Source organism: Aspergillus glaucus (genome assembly GCF_001890805.1).
Source record: "Aspergillus glaucus CBS 516.65 unplaced genomic scaffold ASPGLscaffold_2, whole genome shotgun sequence".
NCBI lineage: Eukaryota > Fungi > Ascomycota > Eurotiomycetes > Eurotiales > Aspergillaceae > Aspergillus > Aspergillus glaucus.
In genome coordinates, this window is record NW_019170454.1 from 889,994 (window position 1) to 905,721 (window position 15,728).

Genomic DNA, 15,728 nt, shown 5'->3' on the forward strand with positions numbered 1-15,728 from the left:
AAAAAAAAAAAAAAAAAAAAAAAAAAAAAAAAAAAAAAAAAAAAAAAACAGAAAAACAAATTTGAATGAGGAACGGAGAGAGAAGAGAGATAGTTGAGAGAGAAAAAAAGAAAAACATATGCGGGGTAAAAGTTAAGAAAAACAAGTTCGAGAGTGGTTGCAAAAGAAGAAACGACAAGAAACCATCAGAAAGCTCAGTAACAAACTGACTGGGAAGACGTTCATGGCGGATGTTCTGAATCCACCGGTTCATTGAATTTCTGTCGTGCCTCTTCCACCCATAACTCTAGACGAAGCTCACCGGCTTCGACACGTCGTACCGGCACTGTTTTGGCACGGCCATTGGATACTCGGGGAGGCGGCTGTTGTGGCTCGCCATTTCCCAACTTGGAGACGGAATAGGGGGCCGTGCAGGAACGGAGGTGGACCTTGCCCGGCTCAGCGACAATCCATGTCTGTTCTTCTTTGGTGGTTCCCGCGGGAGGGAGTGCATCTTCTCGGACTTCGATGCAGACGGTAAAACTGAACTCATCATCTCGGGGCAGAGGGGTCAACCGCGCGCAGGCGGAAGCCAGCCGGGCGAGACAGGCACGGAACTGAGCCTCGAGATCGGGGGTGGGAGGCGAAGGAGCACCCCGATCGGAAACGGGAGTGCTAGGTTTGGAAGAGTCCTCTTCTCTGTCTTCAAAGGTGGTGTTCACCTCACCGGTGGGAACACGGGGGAACCCCGAGAGATCAAAGGCATATCGTTCCAGAGGCTGATTTGTGCGGAGGGAGGAGATGATGATACTGACAGCGGTGATGGTACCCTTTAAGATCTCGGTGCCGACCGCGATGGAAGCTTCATTGATATAGTCACAAACTTTGGGATGGCGGGATTGCCGAACCGGATAGTTATAGGCCCGAACAGGTAAAAAGGTAGCTCGCGGATAAACCGATCGGAGGAAAAGGATCTGATGGATAGAAACGGTGAGGAAATTCGTAAAAGATGCTGCCAACGCAGATTGGTTGTTGGGCATCGATCTGGGTGCGGTGACCGGAGTAGAAAATGTTGTCATGGTGGTAGTAACGGAGTTGATGGTAGTGCTCTCACTGGCAATCGGCATTGCCATCGAAGGCTCTGGTGTCGTCGTTTCCACGGGAAGAACGGTTGTGACGGAGTCTCGAGAAATCTGAGTGCTGTTCCACCCGGAGGCTAATCATCGCTCTGCCTTCTTCTGGAACGATGGGTCAACCAGCTGTTCTTTGGTCTTTTTTCTGGTCTCTTTTAAGAGAACATGTGTCGCGGAAGAGGGGTGGTGATAAACGGAAAATTTCAACAAGAAAAAGAAGAAAAAAGAGAAATCAAGGAAAGAGGACAAAAGCAAAAAACGCTGAAGAAAGCAGATGGATGCCGAAATGAAAATAATGACAGAAAAAAGCGAGAGAAGGCGAAGAGAGAAAGACGATGAAGGTGGTGCTGGTGGGTAAAAGTGGGCGTGGATTGTGGTTGTGTGGAAAAGACGGGCAGAAGGGGAGAGCGTGAGAAGAGCGCAGAGGGGCGTTGGGAAAAAAAAAAAGACAAAAGCGACAGGGCTCAACAACACAACCAGAGATTAACACATTCAAAGTAAAAAAGAAGAAGAGAAGGATAAAAGAAAGAGAAATTCTTGGTTTTTCAATCTTTTTTTCTTTTTTTTTTTTTTTTTTTTTTTTCCAGATACAGATGAGGTGAGGTTCGGCCGGAGACTTGTGTGCAGACACCGGTTCCCGTAGTGGGAGGAACCAAAAAGGAAAGAGGGAAACACGTGATGCGCGACGCGGATAGACAAACAGATACAGATGACCAGACAAGAAAAAAAAAAGAAAAAAGGACTTACGTAGGGTGGACGAGAGGAGGGGGAGAACGCGACAGGCAGAACCTCAGAGCATGGATGGCGGTGGGATCGTGTCAATCAGTCCGAATGGTCGATAAAGTGAGGAGAGGAAAGAAGAGGAGGGAAGGGAAGGAAGAGAGTGAGGTTAGTAAGAAAACGAGAGAGTGAAGGCGGATAGCGAGAGAAGGTTGGATAAAGCGAGAGATCCGTCAACGGAGAAACACAGTCAATACTGATTGATTGATTGGATTGGATTGATTTTTGATAGAGGGTATTTTTTTTATATTTTTTTCGGGGGGGAGTAAGAAGAGAGGGAAAGTAGAGAGAGAGATAGTGAGAGAGGAAGAAAAAAAAAAAAAAAAAAAGAGAGAGACAAGAGATAGCCGCCAGACAGAAGACAGACAAGACAGCAGCAGAGGAAAAGAAGAGGGAAAAAAAGAAGAAAAGGAAAAGGAAAAGACGAGAAGAAGAAAGCGATGTAAAACGCCAATACTGTAAAATGACGACGAAAAAAAAAAAAAAAAAAAAAAAAAAAAAAATGAATTGATTATTTTTCCTTTTCTGGGTCTTTTTGCTGGGTAAATTTTGATCGGAAGTTTTTGTTCCTGGCTTGACCACTGCAATCTGTCTGGCAATGATTATTAATTCTCTGTTGGAATCATCCCTTCCTGCTTGTTTTTTTTTTCTTTTCTTTTCTCTCTTACTATCCGTCTCTTTTTATAAGAAGCTTCATCAAAAATTGATTCAATATTAAATATTCTCCGTCAAAAGAAAATAAAAAAAAGGGAGGACCAACAAGCAAAAGTGGGTGGCCGATAGGAGGCACTGATCAATCGGTACATACGGTATTGTTGTACTGTGTATTGTGGTTTGTGTATTTGTGTATCAGTAACACATTAACGCATCCACGTCTACGGCGTACAGCAGGAGGATAATAAGAAAAGAACCATGGAAAAAAGTTTACCCTAGCTTGAGGCTATATTCTAATCATCTCAAGCAGCTCTCAACAGGAGAACAGGAGGAGAACAGCAGCATGAAGGGCTGGCTGTCTGCATTACATACCGCGTGGTCGGCAGCCGTAGCCGCAGCTCAGTACAACCGTACAAGTATGTACAAATACAATCCATACATGCAAATCGGTATGAACAAATTACATCGGGCCATCACGTGGCACACCATGGGTTATGCAGACTATATTTATATTCATCGAGGAACAAATCCAAGCCAGACGCTGCCTGTATTCTGTACTATGTAGAGCAGACAGGGGCTTAACGTCCGATTTCAAATGCAAACCCTTTTCTCCCATATCGGGGGGTAATGAACACGTAGAACAATGCTGTCATGGACAGAAATACAATCTCAATCCCATTGACCGGTGTATGGATTGTTTGAGATCCGCTCCAGTGGCGGCAAACCCAGTGAATCAATCACCTGTACCATAATTACTCCGTACCATACTGTATGTATTCCTCGCCCCTCTCTACTATTCCCTTTCGGGTTAAAACCAACATCTTTCAGCTCAGGGTTTACATTTGGTCATTAACCCCACCATATACCCATGAGGGACCAACAACAACACTTCATGATGAGATGATGCTGTATTCTACTCTTCTTCCGGTGCAATTTGGAGTATTCAGTACGAATACCAGAACATGGCAAAAGTACTGTACAGCTTCATTTCCAACAAATAATTTGCCCCCCTCAACGTCAACGTACTCCGTACTGTATGCATTATTCCCGACGGAACTGTCGTTTCTGAACCTTGTGGGATTTTTGATTGTAAAATCAAAGTGTACTCTGTACTTACAATTTAAAAAACTAATTAATGATTTCAGATCCGTCTCCACTGCCGAGAATAGAGAATGACAATAGTAGCGTCCATAGTGTCTCTGTAGTACCTGCTTAGTCTCTCATTTTGACCCAGGATTCACTTCCGAGCAGATCAAAATAGCTACAGCGTACGTACATCTTGTTTATAATTAGCTTGATAGGTTGCTTGTACCACGCTATAATTCAATGTCTATGATGTTATATTGCTGATTATGTTCCCGTATACTCCGGGGTCACTGTGTATACTCCTGAATACAACAAATCCCTGTCTGTATGTAATTGTAAGGTGTAATTGTGTATTATATATGTATGGTTGTATGTAATTGTACGTATCTACACCGCCTTCTGACCGCCTCCTTCTTTCTGCCATCCCTGTTATTTTCTGCCCCTCCTCCAGCAGAAAAAAAAGAAACGCGAGAATTCGCGGACCAAAATCCATCACTTCTTCCCTCCACCATACAGAAAGAGGAGAGACAGACACAGGTTGGCTGGGTTTCTGATAGATTTGTTTCATTCCCTGTGTCGATTGCCTCACTTTCCCTTCTCTTCTATTCTCTTCTTTTTCTTTTTCTATGTTCTTTACTTGTTGACTGGTCAATCAATATCCCGCCCGTCATGGAGCAAGAGCTCCTCCCCCTCCTGGCTGATACCCAGTCGCCGGTTGCCGATACCAGAAGAGCCGCCGAACTTCATTTGCTACGTCTCTATCCCAACGAGTCCTTCCCTCTCTCCCTTACTGCCATTGCCTCCTATGACTCCGTCCCCATCCATCTGCGCCAGTCCGCCCTCTCCGTCCTGCGCACTTTCATTGTCTCCGTCTGGTCCCCGCATCTTGACGAGTTCCGCGGCCAAGTCCTGATCAATGACGCCAATAAGACCCAGATCCGCCGCATATTGCTTGAGCTCTGCACGACCGCGGATATCCCCGAACGCAAGGTCAAGTCATCCGCCAGTTACGCGGTCAGTAAGATCGCTAGCGCCGATTTCCCCGATCAGTGGCCGGAGCTTCTCCCGTCCCTGCTCCAGATCCTCAATGACCCCGCCAGCTCCGCCGGCGCGGTGCACGGTGCCTTAAAGGTCCTGCACGACCTCGTCGATACTGGTTTCAATGAGGAGCAGTTCTTCAATGTCGCCCGTGACCTTGTGTCGACTTTGTTCCATGTCGCGACCAGTGAGTCCCGGAAGCCCATTCTGCGGGCTCTGGCTGTCTCCGTCTTCCGTTCATGCTTTGATACCCTGGAGATGGTCTTGGAACAACATAAAGCCGCTGTGAAGGAGTTTATGGATGAGGTGCTGGGAGGATGGTCTCCATTCTTCACTTCGACCCTCAAGGCCCCCTTACCACAGGCGCCTACGGAGCAAGAAGAGCCCAAGGAAACCGCAGTTGCTTCAGAATGGCGGGGTGCTATTGCCTTGAAGCTACAGGTGGTCAAGGTATTTATGACCTTCATTTGCTTGTGTGAAGGAGTTCAACTGACAGATCTTTCTATAGACATTGATGAAAATCCGAATGGTCTTCCCCGGCCTTCTGACCGCGCAGAGCCCCATCTACTTCACCACCATCTGGACCGAACTGTCCAACATTCAGAATAGCTATTCCGAATTCTACATTCTTGATGAAAGACAAGGTCGTTTGGAGGACGTAGACGGATTACCTTACACTTTGGACTTCCTGGTTTTGGAGGAGCTGGATCTGCTGCAGGCCCTCTTGAAAGCCCCTCCGGTCAAGGCGGAACTTCAGCAGCAATTGCAGAACGCCGGTCAAGCGGCAACTACCAGTACATGGCTGCCAGAGATTCTGAAGCTGGCCGGCTCCTATGCTCAGATCACGTCCGAGGAAGAGGGACTTTGGGACATCGATGTGAATCTCTTCCTTTCCGAGGAGACATCAGTCACTGCCAACTACACGCCGCGTACCTGCAGCGGAGACTTGGTGATTAAACTAGGCGAGTGGCTGAAGAATACTTCAGTCGAAGGTCTCCTTGCCTACATTAATGTCCTCTTTGCTGATAACTCCTCCACGTATGTCGCTGCTCCTTCGTCTGATTTATATTGTTCTAACATGAAGCAGATGGAAATCTCGCGAGGCGGCTCTGTTTATCGCCAATCAACTACTTCGGGACTTCAGCGAAGTCGATCACCAGATCGCACCCGAGCTGGCTAATGGCTTTAACAACTTTGTTCAATTCTCGCTTCAGCAAGAACAGGATTTTCTTCGAGCCCGGGGTTACATCGTAGCCGGTATCCTGGCCCGCGTTGCAGGTGAAGGGTTCCACCCTTCTGCTGCCTCGTACCTCGAAGCTACCCTGAAGGCCATCGTGGATGACCCGTCGGAAGTGGTCAAGGTTGCCTGTCTACGGACCTTACAGGATCTGGTGTCGGCCTTGCCCTTCAATGTGAGCGTGCCTTTCCAAATTCCGATTATTACGGCCGTATCCGAGTTTGTCTCCGCGCATGACTTGCGTGAGCTTACGGACAGTGACGATCTCAAGGTCACACTGGCCGAGACGCTCCGTGATACCATCATGGTCAACACGAGCGTCGTTCTGTCGTCGAGCGCCATTGATGTGCTTTTCAACGTGGCCAGCAATGGAGCCACTAATTTCCAACTGACCATGACCGTCACGGAAGCGTTCGAGGACATCGTCGACGATATTTCCGAGCAGGGTCCCGAAATCTTTGTTCACCTCTGCGAAAAGGTGCTGCCTTCCATTACGGGCGCCATTGATGTGGGTAATTTGACCCAGGAAAATGCTCTGACGAATTTTGCTACCGATCTTTTGCGTGCGTTGTCGGAGCGAGCCTTGGAGCCTCTGCCTACGGGATTCGTTGAGACCGTTATGCCCAAGCTCACGCGGCTGTTACTAGACTCCGCCGACGGCGAACTGATCCGGCCGGCTACGGAGGCGGTTCGTCATATCATGGCGCACGACTTTAACCAGTTTGTGGTTTGGCGTGACCCGCAATCCGGAAAGGAAGCCGTTGAGGTGGCGTTGGTGATTATCGATCGGTTGCTGGGTCCTTCGGTGGATGACAACGCGGCCACAGAGGTCGGCCAACTGGCGGCCGAGCTGGTGGAGCGTGCGGGGTCCGAGCGACTGGGACCGTACCTTCCACAGCTTCTTCGGGCCGTCGCACAGCGACTGGCGACTGCCGAACAAGCCCAGTTCATTCAAAGCCTGATTCTTGTCTTTGCTCGACTTACGCTCATCAGTGCCCGTGAGGTGGTGGATTTCCTGGCGCAGGTCGACATTGGTGGACAGAGTGGACTCCCCGTGGTCATCAGCAAATGGCTGGAGAATTCGGTCAACTTTGCTGGCTACGATGAGATCAAGCAGAACATCATTGCTCTGGCTCAGTTGTACAACCTGGAAGACCCACGGTTGTCGCAGGTGCAGGTCAAGGGCGACCTCATCATCCAGGACACTGGTCGCATCAAGACACGGTCGCAAGCACGTAAGAACCCAGACACTTATACGACGGTGGCGGCACCGTTGAAGATCGTCAAGGTGCTGGTGGAGGAGCTGGCTGCCGCATCAGGCAATAAAGAGATCGATGCTGCCACCGCCGCCGCCCTGGAGGAAGAAGACAGTGACGAGGATGACGAATGGGAGGACATGCCCAGCAACGTTCTTGATCTTGGATTGGGCGTCACCAAGCAAGAGCTTATGTCGTTTGGCCAAGGCGGCACCGAGGGGGTGTTTGGCGTGCGCAAGCGGGACGATGAAACCCAGGGCTTCCTAGGGGAATTCTTCCGACAAGCGTCGACCAAGGCGGGATTCCAGGAGCTCTTTGCCGCCTTGACCCCGGACGAGCAGGAGAAGCTTCGGAGTTTGGGTTGATTTACTCCATACCATCGATCTTGATTTTATTTGCCTTATATCCTTGGCGTATTTTTGTTTGTTTTTTTCTTCTTCTTTCTTTTTTTCTCGTTGCAATGCAATGATTTGGAAGCGTGTTCTTGAATGATTCGACGGTGATCTATCATACCCAGGCATATGGAAAGGAATGATGTATCCGACTGGCAGGATTTGGAAACGGACAAACAGAGATGAAGGAACGAATGCATTAGAACTTTGTACGACCAGTTTCCTTTCCTTTTTTTTTTTTTTTTTTTCTTTTTCGGGGGACAACGCTTAGGCCTGCTGTCTCTGAGACTAGAAATATGTACTAAAATCCTGCGGTGTTGGAGCCGGACTGACGGTTCCGCTGCAGGCTGTATGTATGTTTTTGCTGGCGCCAGTTAATTGCCACCTCAGAAAGAGAGCGTGTTCATACGGGTTTCAGGGATTGGTTCCTGGAGAGGAATACCTCTGGGTAGAAGCAGTACTTTGATCCTCGAGTTATACCGGTGTTCTTTGTAGGGTATATTCCGTCCTCCGTACAGTAGGGCAGAGAGCCCGGTGGTAAAGACGCCAAGTATGCAAGACTAAAACCATTAGCCCGGTAATTCTTTGTCTTTCCAACTTAAACTTTCGTTCCTTCGTTTTCTTCCTTTTTCTTCCTTTTTATTTCTGTTTCTGTTCCGCTTCTTTTCTTTCTTTGCGGTGCGAGGCTGCAGGTCAAATTCCCGAGACTGCGGGGTTACGATACGTACTTTATCTTCATACCTGTACGGAGTACTTGTCCTCAGAGAATACTCATTCTCTACAGGATATAATTTACCAGGGGTAGTGAGCTGTTGTTATCAATCAGTAATTGGATGTGCTCAAGTAACTCATGTACAATTATATATGTATACAAGTACCTATATTGCTTGATGTGTATACTACATGTACTCCAATGAAATACGGTACAATACCACCCATGCGGGTGGCACACCGCCCATCAGTCAGACCCGGCATCCTCTCTCTTGGGTCGCATCCCTGCTTTTTTATTTTACTCTTTTACTTCTTACTTGCTTGTAGTATTATTCTTGCTCTTAACACCGCTGATTTTCCCTCGTTTCTTTTTTTCATTCTCTCTTTCTGTCTGTCTCTTTCATTCGTTTGCCCTGCTGTCATCATTGCAGCCATTTCATCTCTCACTCTCTCCTTCTCTGCCAGTGGCTCGATTTGTTCGAGCATGTCCCAGCCCAATCCCAATGAACGGATTCAAGTGGATGTAAGATACGCACGTTTTTTCATTATTGATTTCCCTGTCATGCAATGCCAGTTGAGAAAAAAAAAAAAAAAAAAAAAAGACGCATACGAGCAATCAAAGGATATGAATTACGATGGGCAATGGTTTGTTTTTTTTTTTTTTTTTTTTTTTTTTTTTTTTCTTTTTATCTAGCTGCAGGAGCTGAGACAAGGAAAATATATGGTGATGTTGATACTGACGTATGGAGTTGCTCCATGGCTGTACTATATTAATTGATTGATCCTTCTATTCTGTATTTGCTTTGCTGTTTTTATTCTATACTGGCTCGTATGTGTTCTGATCTGGTCTGTCTTGTTGCTGCTAATATATACACAACACACATTGAAACAAGAAGGGGGGGAAAGGTTACTGACAATTCCTTCCAGACAAGCGATGAAGATTCCGTATGCGACGCAGACTCCATCGTTGATTCCACTCTCTCCATCACTTCGTCCGTCCGTGACTATTACTACGAAAATGGCCGTCGATACCACGCCTACCGCCAGGGCCTATACCCCCTGCCCAACGACGAAGAAGAACAGGACCGACTCGCCTTCATGCACCATCTCTTCCGCCTGCTAACAGGCGGCGACTTATACCGTGCCCCGATCACCCGTGACCGACGGCCAGGACGCGTCCTCGACATTGGCACGGGAACGGGCGTCTGGGCCCTGGAAATGGCGGAGGATTTCCCCGACGCTGAGATTGTAGGGACGGATCTAAGTCCCATCCAGCCGAACTTTGTGCCGCCGAATTGCCGGTTCTTTGTTGATGATGCGGAGAGCGATTGGACGTTTACACAAGACGAGGCGTTTGATTATATCCATGTGCGGGCATTGTGCGGGGGTATTGGGGACTGGAAGCAGTTTTTGCAGCAGGCGTATAGGCACCTGAAACCGGGTGGGTGGGTGGAGGTGCAGGAGTATGAGGCTTGGGTGTCGTCGGATGATGGGATGCATGAGCGGGCTGTGAGGCTTCAGGAGTGGCAGAAACTACTGGATATCTCCAGTCAGATTTTTGGGAGGCGCATGAATATAGCGCCTGCCCTTGCCGGGTGGATGCGAGAATCGGGATTTACCAATGTGACGGATGACATTTACAAGGTGTGTAAACCAAAAACCATATGTTGTTATTGCAGGTTTCTAATTGTGCCAGTGCCCCGTTGGTTCATGGCCCAAAAACCCCCGATTGAAAGAGATCGGACGAGTGGGCAAAGTGACATTATACGACGCCATTGAGCCTTATACACTGGCTCTGTGGACACGGGTTCTGGGTTATTCCTCGCAGGAAGCTCAGGAATGGGTGGACCAGGTTCGGGCGGAGTTGCTCAATACCTCGTTGCATACCCATGTAATGTTCCATTATGTATATGCGCAGCGGCCAATGGACGGGTGACTGCTGCTGCTTTCTCTTTTGACTTATGAATTACGACTCCATGATTTTGATACATACAGTTTTAGCGATTTTGACTGGGATACAGACCCTATTTTGGTTGTTGGCTGATTGTTGTTGCTTATACCCCCGGCTGGTATCTGGTATAATTGAATCAATGCATTCATGGCTCATCATATATCCAGGTTCTAGACAGTAAGCTACCCCTGCAACGAATACCCAACACCCTCCCCCGTCCCCATAGCCACCAAATTCGCCCTCATCCACTCAGCCCGCTCACCCACCCCAAACGCCGCATCCTGCCGATGCACCCACGCGCCAACCCCATGCTGCAACACCGCCGTCGCCCTCACCTTCTGATCCCCAGCAGCCTTCAACCCAACACTCCCATGCAGCGTCAAACGCGTCTCCGCACCCCCGGCCGGCTTGCCCTTATACACCCCGCGATGCAGGATATTACTATTATAAAACACCGCATCGCCAGGCTGCATCTCCACGACCTTCTGCCCGGGTAGAGAGGGTTCATAGGGCGCAGCGTTACGCTCGGTTTCAGTGCGTACCCGGCGATGCGAACCTGGCACGACCACTAGAGAAGCATCGGGACACAGCGCGAGGTTATACTGCGCATGCGACTGTCGTCCCTGTGGGGATTTAGCCTGAAGCAGACGCTCTTCTTCCTCCGCCGACGCGGTCTCGGGGATATCATCTCTGTGCCAGCGCAGTTCAAAGTCCCTCGTCTCAGGCGCGACCAGCATATTAAACAATTCCATAACCAGCGCCTCCCCTTCTCCCTTATCGCCGTCCGGTAAGAGCAACTCCTCCACAATCCCCAACACCTTCTCCGAAAAGTATACACCCGCAAACTCACTCCGCCCCTCAACCTCGGGATGCAGCAGATGTTGCACGCCCCAGATACCGCCCTCCTCCGCTGGCGGGGGGTCTTTCGGCCATGGTGGGAATTGCTTAGGGACGGTACGGAAATGCGGCCATGAGCCGGTGCGGGCGAGAGTTGCGGCGCGGGAGGCGGTATTGCGGAGGTTGGTTATTTCGGTGGGGGCGAGGAGGGACGGGATGAGGACGTAGCCGTCGCGTTGGAGGGAGGAGAGGTATTTGTTTGTCATTGTGGGGGTTTTTTTTTTTCTTTTCTTTTTATGTTTTTATGGGTTTTGCGTACGGAGTTGATGTGAAATGTTGAGGTGGTTGGTATTGTTGGTGATGATGAGGATGAAATCAGAGTGGGGTTTATTATGTCTACGAGGCTGAAGGCTGAGAGGGGATGTAATTGTAACTCTGTTGAGGGGAATGGATGATCTGACAGTTGGATGCTACGCTGTATGTTAATTCTATTTCGTTGTGTGCCGTTAATAGCCGTCACCAGCAGTATCTAGAGCGCTCTATCGCGTAGACATGCCCATAGCTATCAGTAACTGGGTTACCCCGCGACATGGCGGGGTATCGCCCAAAATAGTCAATTAGTGATCCAGGGGTAATTCATACTACTACTCCGTACATAGTTATGAGAGTCAGTGACATTCATAATTAGCAGTATTATTATCGTCATATGCTAAAAACAATATGCTATAAATACTTACTGTCAATCAAGAATATCGCAATGACTCGAGTCCATCTTAATAGAGTAAGTGAGAGGTCATGACGATCCCATGGATGAGCATCAATAGACAGGAGAAGCGCTTCCGTGGTTTAACCTGCCTCCTGAACCCTTATTTACGCGTACTTCTACTCATATAAATACGACTCCGCAAACTATGGATTCCTCAATACTCGATACGGATGTACAAGTACTCGATAGCTATGCTCTTATGACAGACTGCTATGTTCGCTCATAATGATCAACAACCCGGATATTACCGTGTTAAATATAGATCAGGGACTGAGGGCACACTGCCAAAAATAATTCGCAGATTGTCGATCGAAATAGGGGACTCGAGCTTTTTTATTTATTCAGCGACGTCCTCTCCCCAGAGTAATCTCTGGTCGATAGTTGTCATTCTATTTTTGATGTTCACTTGACTTTTGTGTATGTATTGTATGTACTGTATGTACTGTATGTATATACAGTTATATGTAATTTATGTAATATATATATACCATGTTGATACATACTGGTAACATACAGTATGTAATACCCCTCTTAGTAGAGCTGCTGTTGATCTGATGATGTCTGTTTGTATTTTTCATTTGCAAATCGAGTCCTCTTAGTAGCGTCTCTTACATCGTCGTCTTTTGGCTCCTGCATACCTTCAATAATACAACTCATCTCCGATCGCATTCCCACGCCCTGCAGACTACATACAGCTGAGCTTTAAAAAATCGCAAACAACAAAACGAACATGGCCAACTCGGCCCTCAACGCCCTGCTCATTCTGGGCCTCTTGCTGGTCGTCCTCCCCGCGCAGGTCCATGCTTTTGGCGCTGGCAGTATGTATTCACCTGCGACAAGTCCATAATAGCTGTGCTAATAATGCAGACATCGCTTCCATCTCCGCCGTCGAGGGCAAGAATTGGCGCCATGGTGATATCGAAGATGTGCTCAAGACCGTCGCCTTTATTAAAGGTCACGAATGGACGTCGATTATGATCAAGAGGGTTTATTTTGGAAATTGGCTGAGGGACTAGTACGTCATTTTCAGCTGGTGCTGGGTTTTGAGTGTGCGATGCTGACAAGGCACTTTACAGCTCCCAGGCTATGGATGTCGGCACGCTTAAGAGTCTTCCTGGGGATACGATTCGGATTCTTGTTTGGATTCTGTCGTTTATGTCGTTTCGGTTTGCGACGGGCGAGTTTGAGGTTACGTCGGATAGGTTGGGGGTTTATCGCCCGGAGGAGCATATTGAGTGCGTCCCTACGCTTTCCACGGGCTGAATCGAGTGTCGCTGACATTTGCTGTTTCTAGCAACCCCAAAGACTACGCCGACAATATGGATGCTCGCCAGTACGACAAGCGTCTCCGTCCTCCCGTGCGCCAGGTCGAACTCGACATCGACCCGAAGACCGGAATGAAGAACTACATCGCCAACGAGCGCGGCGACTGGGATACAAGCAGCGCCTATATCAAGCACAGCTTGTCTCGCAGCATCCACTACGGACGGATCTATACCAGTTCTGGGCGCAAGGGAAATGAGGAGGATCTTTCTGAGGCGCTGCGCTGCATGGGTCAGGCTCTCCATACGATGGAGGACTTTGGTGCGCACACGAATTACTGCGAGCTTGCGCTGCGCGAGATGGGATTCCATAATGTTTTCCCGCATACGGGTGTTCGCACTGAGATTAACCTCCATGGTCGTCGCGTCTTTCCGCTTGTGACTGGTACCTTTGGTATGGTGGATTTCTTCCATTCGGTGCTTGGAGAGGCTACCGATCATTTCACCCAGTCGGAGGTTAATGAAATGGATATTGCGCTGGGTGATGCGCAGACGAACTCGTCTGGTGGTTCCTTGGGTGCGTTCACGGGACTTCTGGGCAAGATCCCTGGGACCAGGGAACTCGTCTCGGAGGCCGAGAACCTCAAGCGTCAGTCAGATGTGCAGGAGACTTCCAACCGGGGCCGGGGTTCTCGTTCTGGTTACTCGACCCGGGATCTCGGAGCGACGAGCAGATCGGAGCCAACCCAGCAATCTTCATCTAGTGGCGGCTCCTCGGTGCTCCCAGACTTTGACCCCAACAAGACGATTGCCCAGATCTACCCCATTCTCGCATTCCGGGACAAGGTCGTGCGCAAGCTCACCTCGATCATCGAGAAGATCCCCGGTCTCGAAACCGCCGTGGAGAAGATCTCAGACACGCTCACTGTCTTCGTCATGTCACTACTGGCTCCGTTCGTTCGCCCGCTCATCAGCGCCGCATCCAACTCCCTCCAGACCGGCTCCGCAGGCGTCATCGATGCATCTGGCAAGCACCAGTACGAACCCTGGACCGACCCCATGTGCACTGACCCTACGCACTCGCTCCTCTCCAAGGACCACTTCTCCAACATTCTCAATGAGCCTGCCGGTCACGTCGCGGCCGCGATCGTGAAGTACGTCGCTCCTCGTGTCTTGTACGCCTGGGAGCACCCCAACGTCCCTGAGCAGGAGGTCATCCACGACTGTCTGAGTGCGTTCCACCACCCTGCTATCCGGGATATGCGCAACGATGCCCATCGCACCATGTTTGAGGCTGTGGAATCGTGGGTTCACTCCCGGAAGGACCGAGGCAGGAACCTGAACGATATCCTCGGCTCCGAGGGTGTGAAGTCTGGTAAGAACAACGGCGGACAAGTCGGTCACTCTCACGGATCTGGTGGCCATTCCCACGGATCTGGTGGATTCCCTGTTATGGAAAGCCAGAATACCGGTGTTCATCAGCAACAGCAGCAACATCAATCCAGTGGTAGTAGTGGTGGCTCCTCTATGCCCTGGGACTCGATCTCCAAACTTCCCATCCCGGGTATCTCGAACCTGAGCAAGTTCTCAAACTTCATCCCGGGCGGATTGGCCAGGGAAACAAAGAACGAGCCCTCGTACTCCGAGTCCAGCAGCCATCACACCCCGTCGCACACCTCCCACGGACAGTCGTCGTCGTACTACGGTTCCGCCAGTGGCCACCCCAGTTCCCACAGCTCCCACAGTGCTCATGGCCACAGCAGTCACCAGCACTCCGGCGGCCATTCACACAGCCACAATTCGGGACATAGCCATGAACATTCTCGCCACTCGCACTCCCACCATCACGGTTCGGGCTATGGAGGTGGTTATGGCGGGTATGGATACTGATTCTCTTCTCAGTAGTGCCGTGCCATGCGTATCTCTTTACTTTTGCTTCTTGCTTGATTGATGTTCGATGACATGACCTGATGAAATGTCTTTGGGTATTTTGGGATCTCTGATATTTGGTTTTTTTGCGATGTATCTGGTACATAGATAGATGAGGATGTTATGTTATGAACTGGGCGGCTGAGTGATTTACTGATCTGTTGGCTTATGTTGGATGTTTGTTTGACGACGACATGAAATGACTGACTGGCATGTATACAGATATGATGATGACTTGCATGTTGTACAGTCACATGACAAAATTCTACGTAATTCCGCGTTGTGCGACGCGCTACTAGATATTGTCTATTATTTTTTCAACCACCTACACCATGCCTCACGCCCCTTTGCAGTCTACTAGTTCTAATAGGACTAGTAGAAAGGAATTAGAACCTTTTCAACGGGGGATTATAGTTGGACGATTCCTTGCAGGCCAGAAAAAGGCCGATATTCAGCGCGCAATGAATTTACCATATACAACAATCCAAACCACCATTGTAACATATCAGTCCTCCACCACTGGCACTAGTTCTCCTCGCATTGGACGGCCAGAAATCCTTTCTGATGCTGATAAGCGATATATTCTTTTACAAATCAAGCGGGATCCCTTTATCAAAACCGAAGATATCTGCAAATTACTTGGGATGCCCATTTCTACACGCACTGTTGCACGCATGTTAAAAGAATCTGGGTATGGCCACTGGAGAGCACAAAAAA

The 15,728-nt window shown here is 49.0% G+C and overlaps 5 protein-coding genes across 5 annotated transcripts; 3 read left to right on the forward strand and 2 right to left on the reverse strand.

The window, feature by feature from the left end:
- Window positions 1-221: 221 nt before the first annotated feature.
- ASPGLDRAFT_117419 (putative mitotic spindle checkpoint protein (Mad2B)) lies at window positions 222-1,106 on the reverse strand (the record flags this gene model as incomplete). Its single annotated transcript, XM_022539865.1, has 1 exon — window positions 222-1,106. One exon carries the CDS (start codon window positions 1,104-1,106, stop codon window positions 222-224), a length of 885 nt encoding a protein of 294 aa, XP_022405244.1.
- Window positions 1,107-4,145: 3,039 nt separating this feature from the next.
- ASPGLDRAFT_79075 (putative importin beta-5 subunit) lies at window positions 4,146-7,791 on the forward strand. Its single transcript, XM_022550001.1, has 3 exons — window positions 4,146-5,120; window positions 5,179-5,708; window positions 5,758-7,791. Exons 1-3 carry the CDS (start codon window positions 4,302-4,304, stop codon window positions 7,526-7,528), a joined length of 3,120 nt encoding a protein of 1,039 aa, XP_022405245.1. The 5' UTR covers window positions 4,146-4,301; the 3' UTR covers window positions 7,529-7,791.
- Window positions 7,792-8,750: 959 nt separating this feature from the next.
- ASPGLDRAFT_31705 (class I SAM-dependent methyltransferase) lies at window positions 8,751-10,202 on the forward strand (the record flags this gene model as incomplete). Its single annotated transcript, XM_022544083.1, has 3 exons — window positions 8,751-8,789; window positions 9,194-9,910; window positions 9,963-10,202. 3 exons carry the CDS (start codon window positions 8,751-8,753, stop codon window positions 10,200-10,202), a joined length of 996 nt encoding a protein of 331 aa, XP_022405246.1.
- A 197-nt stretch (window positions 10,203-10,399) lies between these two features.
- ASPGLDRAFT_71576 (phytanoyl-CoA dioxygenase family protein) lies at window positions 10,400-11,501 on the reverse strand (the record flags this gene model as incomplete). The annotated part of the gene is made up of 1 exon (XM_022549560.1): window positions 10,400-11,501. The coding sequence occupies exon 1, from the start codon at window positions 11,318-11,320 to the stop codon at window positions 10,400-10,402; it is 921 nt and encodes a 306-aa protein (XP_022405247.1). The 5' UTR covers window positions 11,321-11,501.
- A 1,049-nt stretch (window positions 11,502-12,550) lies between these two features.
- ASPGLDRAFT_31707 (Het-C domain-containing protein) lies at window positions 12,551-14,972 on the forward strand (the record flags this gene model as incomplete). The annotated part of the gene is made up of 4 exons (XM_022544084.1): window positions 12,551-12,638; window positions 12,688-12,835; window positions 12,897-13,055; window positions 13,115-14,972. 4 exons carry the CDS (start codon window positions 12,551-12,553, stop codon window positions 14,970-14,972), a joined length of 2,253 nt encoding a protein of 750 aa, XP_022405248.1.
- Between the last annotated feature and the right edge of the window lie 756 nt (window positions 14,973-15,728).